The sequence below is a fragment of the Drosophila virilis genome, chromosome 2 (genome assembly GCF_030788295.1).
Source record: "Drosophila virilis strain 15010-1051.87 chromosome 2, Dvir_AGI_RSII-ME, whole genome shotgun sequence".
NCBI lineage: Eukaryota > Metazoa > Arthropoda > Insecta > Diptera > Drosophilidae > Drosophila > Drosophila virilis.
The window spans coordinates 8896283-8907589 of NC_091544.1; the positions used below are offsets into that span (position 1 = coordinate 8896283).

The following is an 11307-nucleotide window of genomic DNA, read 5'->3' on the forward strand; positions in this document are numbered from 1 at the left end:
ACATGGGTACAGCTCTCCTACCCACTCATGCATAGTTTATGAGACAGGGTTTGGCATTTATCAGACGTGCTACTTTTGCCTTTTTGCAGACACTGTGCCCGAATTGATTTACACGTTCATTGAGCAGAATGTGCGTCCGGGGCCATTAATATCGCTTAAGTGCTCCGCCAGCGGCTCACCGCCGCCGCAAGTAAGTTCCAATGTTTTATGGCTATTATTATGCATTGTTATGACGTCACACATATACATTCACACACACAGACACATACACGCACATACACAAATGTCTGATTAAGCGCACAAATTATGTACTGGCCATATCCAGACGTCTCCTTATTGATTATCTGCTGCGCTTCTCGTTGCAGTTTGCATGGCTTCTGGACTCACAGCCCATTATGGATGTGTCTTTGCATCATCGCTTTGCAATTGGCCAATTTGTCGACATGTCTGGCGATGTGATAAGCCATTTAAATATCTCACATGTGCGTCCCGACGATGGCGGCCTGTACAGGTGTGTGGCTAGCAATACTATGGGCAACGTTGAACACTCCGCACGGCTGAATGTTTACGGTGAGTTAATAAACAGGCTGTAAAATCAATTATTCCACGCCACCTTTATACTGAAACTTGAAGTTATGCTCTTGCCTACCCCCTATCGCATTTCAAAGGCCATTTTTGTGTGGAGCACAATGCAAATGCCAAGAAAAGCTGAGCCTTGAATTTTTTGAGTGCCCCACATCCACATCCGCACTGATTGGAAATACATTTTGTCAAGACAACGTCACAAAAGAGAGCAGCAAAAAAAAAGAAAAATAAAAATACCCACATATTCAGCACAAAATTCCAAGAAAAATCCCCAACGGCAACGATGTCGATGGGGTCGCCATCGATATGTAGCCAATGTGAACCATTGCTAAGAGGGGCTTGGCAAATGCAATCCCTACCAAGCGGGATAATCACTGTCAAATCAGACATAAACTCTGTGAGGAACCCTACACTCAAGCAGTAGGGGGGCAAACACACATATACATATTTGCGAATTTCCGAATTTTAAGCTGTTTTGATAATACAATCTTAATGTGTTAATAATGCATAAGCGAATGCGTATCTGACATATATTAATCATGTGCCCCGCCTTGAGCTTGCCTCATGATTGATGCTGTCTCTCACTCCTCCACTTGCCCGCAGCCTGTATGTGTGGGTATACTTGATATTTAAATGGTCGCATTGATGATAAATGGCGTGTGCTTGCGGCCCCCTTTCAGCTGAGTCGCAAATCACTTTAGGCCTGTGTCCACTATTCCAAGCCATAATGCGCTAGGTGGCGCCCAGTGATATAATTGGGTTGGGTGTCGAACCCTCCGCTATATAAATTAAAGACAGTATTTAATAAAATGAATTTAATGATGGGAGCTATGTTTAAGATAAGATGATTAGATTAAATCTATCAAGAATTGATCAATCTTATTTAAAGTTCACCATGGTCTTTAATCAAGATATATATTTTCTCATTTCAAAATGTTTCTAAGAACGAACTAGGCACAGCTTTAAACTATATGAGTCTTTCAAAGTCTTTTAAGAGTTTTTAAACTTAATTCGATACTATTCAATGCTTTTTAATGGGATAAATAATGCTTAAAAACGTTATTTAAATTTGAGGAAAGTTAATAAGTCATGTCTGAAGTAAGAATTTTATGCTTGACACAAGCATGACGTACTTTAATAACTGGCTTATATTGATGTTTTTCTTCTTGCGTAAGGATTGGATATTAGCGATTAAATTAAATAAAAAATGTTTATAAATTATTAATGAGAGACTGCTATCAAGTTAGGCAGCTCAGTAATTGGCTAGTTATAAGTTATACAGATGTTAAAAATGTTGCCAACCAAACGAGTGCGGACATGTAAGCCCAATCTATATATTGATATGTGTTATGTAACAGCAATATCACGCATACGCACTGTGGTACTGTCGCGCATTGCGATACACATTGTGGAACAGGCCTTTTAATTATGAATATTGCAATTTATGCAACGTATTTGCGGACGCAACGTGCTGCATTAGCGGCCCTACAAATTGCACCCTGTGGCGCCGGCTACGGATGCGTTTTATGCATTAATGTCGCATCTGTCCTGAGCAGAATATAATTTGAATTATTAAGCATTGGCGCTACGCATCCGCCTAATTGCATTTTGTTACTAATTTAATAAATTATGCAACGCTCTTTCACACGAACACAAACACGCAAACACATTTTTGTAGGTCCGCCGTATGTGCGTGCTATTGGACCCATAAAAGCCGTTGCTGGAGAGGACATTATTGTGCGCTGTCCGTTTGCCGGGTATCCTATTGACCAAATTCGCTGGGAGAAGGCACATCAGGAATTGACAACAAGTAAGACAAATTGCGATAGAATCAAAGGGGGTACGGGATACGGGGCAAGAGGCGTGGCTGTTGCAGTTGAAAATGCAGCCGAGCGCATGACAGTATTTTCTACACATTTTTATTATCCCTTTTGGTTCAGGCGCACACTATACGCTCAGCACGGTGCAGGAGGGGGGGCAGCTTGTCATCAAGAACGTGGAGCCTGGCAGGGATCAGGGCATCTATACGTGCATCGTTCGCAGTCGGGCTGGCGAGGAGGCGCGTCGCGACATGCAATTGAATGTGAACAGTAAGTTGAAGAGGAGACTCCCCTTCAGTTGGATGTCGCATTAATGTCTGCCACGTTGGCTAATCGCTCACCAGGTCCGCCCGTCATTGAGGCCTTCAAGTTTCCCAAGAATCTGCAGGAGGGCGGACGCGCGCAAATCACCTGCGCGGTATCCTCTGGCGACATGCCCATCTACTTTAGCTGGAAAAAGGATGACAGTGTCATACCCCTCAGCCTGCAGGTGAGCTGCCAATCCGAAGATGTCGAACTAGCGTTGCATTTAGCGCAACTTGTGAAACATTTTTGTTGTTGCTACTGCTACTGCTGATGGTGCATCTTATGTGTGTGTTTCAATTTACAAGATTACCGAGAAGAAGGAAGAGTTTTACTCACTGCTGGTGTTCAAGGATATCAGCGCCAAGCACAGCGGCAAATACACCTGCTATGCCAGCAATGCTGCTGCCAAGGTGAACTATACGGCGGAACTGCAAGTGCGCGGTAAGTTTGTTGGGCCATGAAAAGCAGGTGAAATGTAACGGGCGGGTGCCAGCTCCGTTGGAAGCTGTATCCAATGGTTCGCTTTGCTGTTATTTCAAAATAAATCACGCAGGATTTGTGCGCCAGTTGTGCCAGCACTTTGCCCTTTTTCGGGCTACACAACTGAAACTCACCCAATCACGCACACACACACACACACACAAACACACACACACATACAGTCCAATGTAGAGAGAAACACAAACAGCAAGTTGTTAATTTTGTTGTTTACTTGGTGCGCTTTCATTCGTTACGTTTCGGCACTGTCTCCCGGTCACGTTTCAGTGGCGCCGCGCTGGAGATACGAGCCCATGGATACGGCCATTATGTTGGGCAATACAATATCGATAAATTGCGAGGCGGAAGGATATCCGATTCCAGCTATTACCTGGTTCAAAGGACAGGGTAAGTTTGCCAATCTGCTGCCCAAGCGGCTTATGCCCAAGTCCAACCATCTCAGTTCATTCAAATTGGATGGGTTAAACGGTCAAACCCAGCGCTAAAGTTAAGCGCTGGATTATTAATTAGCTTAGACGCATTTGAATGCGAGTAGCAATTAGTTTAATTAAAACGCCTCTTGCAGGCAAAGCCTCCAAGGACTTCAAGCCACTAAATATGCGCAATCATTCGCTGCTCCTTAATCTGGCCACGGACAATGATGAGGGTTACTACATGTGCCAGGCTACCAATGAAATTGGCGCCGGCCTCAAGAAGATAATACGCATCAATGTGAATGGTAATGCGAAAAATAGCTTTATATCCAGGGCAAAGCTAACCAACGGTTACAACCCTTTTCTCAACTCCTTACATCATGCAGAGCCGGCGCGTTTCGAGCAGCCCGCCCGTAATGTCAGCTCACGTCGGAACGATCCGGTTACATTGGATTGCCATGCGAAGGGCGATGAGCCCATAAGCATTGCCTGGACACACAACAATGGCCGCATAGATCTGAATAACTTTCGCTTCAGCATTGCAGAGATGAAAACGGAAAAAGGCGTGGACTCGCAACTCACCATTGGACACTCGGATCGCCATGATTCGGGCGTATATCGTTGCATAGCCGAGAATCCATATGGACGCGCAGAGCAAATTATTTTTCTTGCCGTGCAAGAGCGACCTGATACACCCTCCAATCTGGAAGTCTTTGAGGTTGGCTCCCGCACCGTTAAGCTAAGCTGGCGACGACCCTTCGATGGAAACTCGCCCGTGCTCAGCTACCTGGTGCAGTATCAAGCGCTCAAGTATCTGCAGTCGCACGCCGCACTGGGTTCCGCCGGCGGCGACTGGAATGGCATTAATGTCATCAATGTCACGCTGCCGTCGACGAGCATAAGTCGCAGGTGTGTGTGCATAGATATCCTGTAGTCATGAATCCTTGATAGACTCTGCAATTTTTTGTTGCTCCTGTTAGCTATGACAGCGATCTACGCGAGAATGCCATTGTGTCGGGTCTGTCCCCGGCGACAACATTCCTGATACGCATGCAGGCCATCAACGAGATTGAGCGTAGCGCCTACACGGAGCCGATAGTGCTGAAAACACAGGAAGAGGCGCCCATAGAGGCACCATCCAATGTGCAGGTGCAAACGGGTGGTGAAAGCGAGCTGATTATAACCTGGCAGGTGTGTGCAGCCGTCTCCCCATGCAGCGCTCCAGTTTCCCTCGATTTCATGCTCACCAATTGCAGATACCGCCCCGCGAGTCATGGAACGGCGAGCTTATTGGCTACACCGTTAACTGCACCGAGGAAAAGCAGAACATTAACTACATAAGCGTGGTGAACAGCTCCCTTAAATCGGTCATTGTCAGCGGCTGGGCAACTACTAAGGCCACCCTTCGAGGGCTCCGCAAGTACACACGCTACGCAGTCACCGTGCGGGCTCTCAACAGTTTCGGCTCCGGGCCCTGGAGTGCGCCCATCTTTGGCACCACAGCCGAAGGCGGTAAGTGGCCTTTGATTGTTAATTTTTTACAGAATGAAGAATCTTAGGACGGTGAGTATTTTGTAAACAGAAGTGGAAATCGAGTTCTTCCCTGATTTCCATTTCCACAACTTTGGCACTAACTTTTTGTTGGATTTAATATATTAAATATTTGTTTAATTTATATCGTTTGAGATCTTCCTATTATTAATCCAAATAATTCATAGCTTAAAAATTGAATTTTCTATCGATTTAACACTCTACAGTGCCGGAGGCTGCACCGCAAAACGTTAACTGCTCGGCACTGTCGTCGCAGAGCCTGAAGATATCGTGGATGGAGCCGCCACTGCAATTCCATGGCGGCATAATACAAGGCTATAAAATTTTATATCGTCCCATAGTGCATCAAAGTGAGTATACGCTTCCCAAGCCAGTGCATCCAACTAGCTATCTAGATTTTGTGGCTGCCAGTTGGCACTTTATGGCGCTGATTTTGTTGATATTGCAAGCGACGAGCGCTGTGTAAACACCAATCGATATGATTGTGCTGACGGCAGGGGTTGGCGGGTAGTGGAAAGCGGTAATCGGGAAGTGGAAAGTGGGAACGGAACGGGGTGAGCAGTAACAAGCGGCAAGTTAGTTGCTTGGTTTATTGGTTTTGGCGCCGCGCTGTGCGTCAGCACATTGATGAGCCTGCAAGTTGTGGATATTGGCACCGCTTATCAAATCAATGTACATACTTGGCAATCGATACTATTTACAGGGTCTAAGCAGCCAGAGTTGTCAAATACTTAACTCAATTAACCCCAAAGTGACTTCCCTATAGACAACCATCAAGTTTAGTTGGCGCTATAATTTGGCATTATGGCCAAGGACTTAATATTTTGTGGTTCAAACCAACGACATTTTGAAGTGAATGACCATACGGCAGTCTTGGTCTTGGATTTATTTGTTACTCATCGCATAACCATATGGCTTATCAATTCAATTTCACAGTTGACTTCCCCGCGAAACTGGAGATAAAACGAACTTCGAACCTGGAAACGTATCTGCATACTCTGCTGAAGGCTACCAACTATTCGATACGCGCTCTGGCCTACACGGCCACCGGAGATGGCATGGCCAGTCAGCCATTATTTTGCCAAACCGATGACGATGTGCCCGATGCGCCGGCGGCCATTAAAGCGGCAGCCTTGACGGCTGATTCGATTTTAATTTCATGGCTACCGCCGAAGAATCGCAACGGCATCATATCGCATTACACGGTATACGCGCGCGAAGCGGGTCGTAAGGGCCAGACCAAGAGTGAGTATCCAAAATGGACGAGGCTAACACATTGCATGAATATTTTTCCGTCGTTCTTTATTTTTGGCGATCAGCTCACATGGTGCGCGTTGACGAGAACGGCTATCCAGTGACATTCGAGGCACGCAGTCTGGCCGAGAATCAAATGTACGAGTTCTGGGTCTCTGCATCCACATCAGTGGGTGAGGGTGAGCCCACATCGGTGGTGGCCCAGGCCACAAATACACGAGGTAGGCGTTATAGCGCTTTAAAAACACTTTCACGTGGCTCAAATGATGACACTATAGGCGATTGTGCGATTTTCGTTTTAATTAAAATTTTACATTTCGCCCATGTTGGCCAAAATAACCGCAAGAGCCCTATCAACATTTAAATACCGAGCGGCTAACGGTAGACAACATTATTATGTTTGCTCTGTTGCTTGTTTGTTATAGCACCTGCTCGCATCGCCTCATTTGGCCAGGTGGTGCGCAAGGCCAGCGGTACCAGGCTCGTGCTGGAGTGCCTCGCTGTGGGCAATCCTACGCCGCGAGCGCGTTGGTTGACGCGTGATCGTCCCGTCACCTTTAGCCCCTTCTATGAGGTGACCAATGAGGGCAATTTAAGAATACACCGTAAGTAGGGCTGTGATGCAAAAAAATATTTGCATATACATCTTTTGATCTGCTTTTCGTTTCGGTCCGCACGCTTGACAGGCGTTGAAGGCAGCCTGTCCGGAAATTATACCTGCACAGCAAACAATCTCTTTGGTAGTGACGAAATCCAATATCAGGTGATTGCTATGAAGCCGCCCGGCGCACCACAAATCATTGTGCAGTACGCATCCGCTGACAGCATACGTGTCAGCTGGGATGCACCCGACGATGGTGGAGCGCCGCTGCAGGGGTACACCATTTCGTATCACACCGTCGGCGATAGCTGGTCACAGACGGAGCTGCTGCCAGAGAACAACGCTTACACGATGACGGGCCTGAAGTGCGGAAATCAGTACATTATAAAAATGTCGGCGCACAATTTGGTGGGCGATGGTGCGGCCAGCGAGGAAATTAATGTCTGGACCAAGGGAAAAGGTGAGTACTCAGCCCTATTGCATTTACATACATAAGTACAAACTGGACCAGTCGAGCAGCAACTGCGGCCGCATTTTCTGTGGCTGCATTCAAATTTCAGTTGACCACAATGGCCACTTGCTGCTGAATATTTCCCACATGCATTCATTTCCATACTAATTTCCATTCCACACAGCCTCCCAGGCGCCCAATGGCAACGAACTAATTGCCACAAATGCAACCTGTGTAAATTTAAAGCTGTCATCGTGGCACAATGGCGGCTGCAGTATACATCATTTCTCTATAGAGCACCGACCGCTTGGTATGTTAAAATATGTAATAAATGTACAGTCATCACCTTTTTTTCAGTGGGTATTAAAACTTATTCAAATCCAACAGCAACTCATTATAAAAATGTATATGTGTAGTTATACCTTCTGGCTTAAAACATGATATTCAGATGAAGGGAAATATAATACAAAAGACTTTTATGCTGTAAATGTGATAACAAATTATGATAAATATCTGAGTAAAAGGAAGCATTTATTACTTAAAATTTATTCACAAGGCAGCCTCAAACATAACAGAATACACAGCAAAATAATTTAAGCTAAAAGCCTTTAAAGCCTGCATAAGCATTTAAGCTGAAAGCAAACACTATAATTTCAGTGATTAAAAAACTGGGTTCAGATTTAAAAAAAATCTGTACACAATAGCGTATTATAGCTCCATTAAACTTATTCACAAATATTGACGAAATAATATCAATCAATTTTTATATATTAGATCTACGAGAGTATTTAAGTTTCGGCCCGCCAAGTGTTATTATTATAACACTTTTTTAATTGAATTCAATTAATGCAATTATTTACGTTTTCAATTATCTGAGCAATGAACATGTATTTTTATTTATAAATATTTATACAATTTTTTAACCGCGGAAGCTGGCGCCACGTGCAACGTGGCGTATGATGCACAATTTCCTTTTGCCCAAAAAAAAAATAAAGCTGACATATTTGCATTTTTTTTTCTTGATTTACTTATTTGTTTTTATTTCCCAGGCGACATACGCTGGACAGTTGTCACATCGGATATATCGAACGCCGAAGAGAATCGTGAAAACTTAATATTCTGCGACTTTCTGCCCGCCAAGTGGTACCAGCTGCGCATCTCCGCTACCAACGATGCCGCCAAAACGACGGAGCATTATCATTTCAGCACAACGAGTCTCGACGGCAACACTATACCACCGCCTCCAGTGTTCCCGGCGGAAAATGATTTGATGAACAATCTTATAAATGTGACAAATCCAACCAGCGGTGATTGGTTGGCAACGTTTATTGTCGTTGTCATAATCACAGTGTCCATCATAACGATGTAAGTACCAGGGGACGGATCCAAAAGGGAGAGAGGGTGGATGCAAATTAAATTGGGATATCGGGGGGACTAGCCGCTGGTCGGATGTAATTGCTTGCGAATGTTAATTAAGCTTTAATTAACTCGGCTGGCAGTGGCACATCAGGTAAAGGTGGAGCGAAAAATCAAATGAAAAACGGCATTTTTATTTCCTTGCTAAGAGTCCCTTTTTTTTAATTATGCCCACAGCTGAGAGAAAATCAATAATATTTACCCATCCCGTTGAAAGACAAATCCAATTTGTCAATTTTAACGACTTACCAACAGCTAAGTAACTTATTTCGTTGCTCTGGTCAACAGATTCCCATTTTTAACAGTGCTTCGTTTAATTATACGTCTAATCGCTGAACTGCGGTTTCAATTTTCTTGCAGCGCACTGACCATCAAACATCGCCGCACCCTTTGCGGCCCCATTGCCGAGGGCTATGAGTCTCGGGCGCTGCCCGGCGACTTCAAGGAGGAGCACGAGAATAGACGCAATCAGCAGGTGTACAGCGCCTCGCCGGTCAAGACGGTGGACAAGAGTAATGAGTCGGGTGAGTGGCATCTATAGGCTGCGTACGTGTTCAACTGCAGCTAGCAATTAAATCCCCCCCTTCGCATTCCGTTCGTTTCCCTCGTGCCTTACCTAGAAATGTACGAGATTTCACCGTATGCCACGTTCAGCGTGAATGGCGGACGGACTGGCGCACCGGCGAAGACACCTACACGCGGACTGGGTGCCCAAACACCGCATGACTACACCATGCAGTTCAAGACATTTGGGCATCCGGAGGGCGAGAATCTTAATGCCACGGCCTATCCATTATTGCCAAATGCGGCCTTCGGGCATGTCAAGAGCAAGTCCAGCTGGCACAAGCAGCGCTACTATAATACTGATGGTAAGAAACTTTAAACATGTGTATGTACTTTAGCTAGATGCTAAGGCGCTCGCTTCCAGATGAGTCTACGTTGAGCAAGTCAATGACCATTGTAGCTGGCTCGCAGTCCGGACATTCCAAGAAGTCGAGTGGAGCACGCAGCACCAAAAGTGGCAATGCCGGTGTAGTACCGGAGTCTGAGTCAGACACCAGCATCAGCCCCAGCGCCGAGTTCTCCAATATGCCCACCTATCGAGTTCCTTGTAAGTCCACGCGCAGCAGCGATGGACGCGCCGTTGTAGGTGCGTATGCCGCACGGGATTTTGGCTATGCGATCGCAGCCAATGCCTGTTATTTTACAGATATGTTTCGGCCTGACTCAAGCACCGAGTCAAACAATGACCAGGGTTCGCCAGCTCTGGAGCGGCGACTGAATACGCCGCGGCACATTGGCTTGCCGATGGAGAAGCGCGCCGCAGGACAACGCAGCCGGAAGCATGCATCGCAGTCGGGAAACCAGACGTTGGAGCGACGAAAGTGCCCTGGTAGTAACAACAGGTAGTTCAGGTACCTAAACCCTAAACAATCCGAATCGAAAACCCCAGAGAAAATTAAATATACAGCGAAAATTGCACACTTAAATTAAATAACGAATTATAATTGAAACTCATTTATACAATACGAAAATATTGCTCCTTCCATCGCCCCTCATTGCAGTGCTGGCAGTGAGGTTGAGACTGCCGCTTCGTTGGCCGCCTCCATAGCGGCTATGGCAGGCGGCGATTTGTCCGGTGGCTTCCGACCGCCGGCTGGTTTCCATGATGCACGCGAATTTGGCGACCAAGCCGAGTGTGAGCGGGAGCAGCGCGCCTTGGACTTGGAGGTGCAGCGCGTGATGGAAAACACCAGCGAAGCGCAGCTGGCGAAAATGGATCGCGAGGAATTGACCTCACTGTTGGCAAGGTAAGTGCCATGTGTAGAATCGGGGCTCCCAGTGCTTGACTGTAGTTTGTTGCATGCATGTAGCGTCTACCAACCTTGAACTTGAACCTTGAACCGCAAAAACTAACCAGCCTGCGACCCCTAGGTATCACGAGAAAAAGGAGCAGGAGCGCCAAGAATACACGATACACGTTTAATACTAGCCTAGCCGCAAAGAGCAACAGCTGGCTCTGACTGACTTGGCCAGAACACAGACTTACCAAAACACCGACACTGACACGCCTAAAAAAAAAAAGAGGCAACATAACTGTGGCATTTTAATGCATTTACTTAACCGAGTCGCAAGTCGACAGCTCAAACTCAACTCTAATTGTTGTTCGTTAAGTGTATAAGCTAAACTCTAGTAGATAAGTCAGCACGCGTAATTCTCGCAAATGCAAATCAAAGACTATACAAAATCTAAACGTATTTAAAACTGACTGTAAACCCACAAAAGTTATCACAGATTTCCAGAAGTATTCATACTCAAATGTTAAGTGTCTGCTAGATATAAGTATACAAACAATTACATAGGAGAATATGAATATGTGTGTTTCACTTTGTTGTGATAAATTGAATTGTT

At 45.6% G+C, this 11307-nt stretch overlaps 1 protein-coding gene across 4 annotated transcripts in view; it reads left to right on the plus strand.

Annotated features, from left to right (window-relative positions):
- The window catches only part of Dscam3 (Down syndrome cell adhesion molecule 3), a 29595-nt gene extending 18574 nt beyond the window's left edge, over positions 1-11021 (plus strand). For 2 of the 4 annotated variants that reach the window (XM_002054375.4, XM_070207073.1), the window contains 24 exons: positions 90-190; positions 366-570; positions 2264-2395; positions 2526-2675; positions 2750-2895; positions 3017-3152; positions 3477-3596; positions 3775-3927; positions 4009-4531; positions 4603-4813; positions 4879-5134; positions 5380-5523; positions 6110-6418; positions 6493-6648; positions 6853-7032; positions 7114-7488; positions 7664-7789; positions 8529-8844; positions 9256-9419; positions 9516-9764; positions 9824-10045; positions 10106-10301; positions 10461-10706; positions 10831-11021. In XM_002054375.4, the coding sequence (XP_002054411.1) occupies positions 90-190; positions 366-570; positions 2264-2395; positions 2526-2675; positions 2750-2895; positions 3017-3152; positions 3477-3596; positions 3775-3927; positions 4009-4531; positions 4603-4813; positions 4879-5134; positions 5380-5523; positions 6110-6418; positions 6493-6648; positions 6853-7032; positions 7114-7488; positions 7664-7789; positions 8529-8844; positions 9256-9419; positions 9516-9764; positions 9824-10045; positions 10106-10301; positions 10461-10706; positions 10831-10882 (4868 nt within the window). In that variant the 3' untranslated portion in view covers positions 10883-11021. Of the gene's footprint in view, positions 1-89; positions 191-365; positions 571-2263; positions 2396-2525; positions 2676-2749; positions 2896-3016; positions 3153-3476; positions 3597-3774; positions 3928-4008; positions 4532-4602; positions 4814-4878; positions 5135-5379; positions 5524-6109; positions 6419-6492; positions 6649-6852; positions 7033-7113; positions 7489-7663; positions 7790-8528; positions 8845-9255; positions 9420-9515; positions 9765-9823; positions 10046-10105; positions 10311-10460; positions 10707-10769 lie in introns of those variants that run through there. The other 2 variants (XM_015171452.3, XM_015171451.3) reach the window with 2 other exon arrangements.
- Positions 11022-11307: the final 286 nt, after the last annotated feature.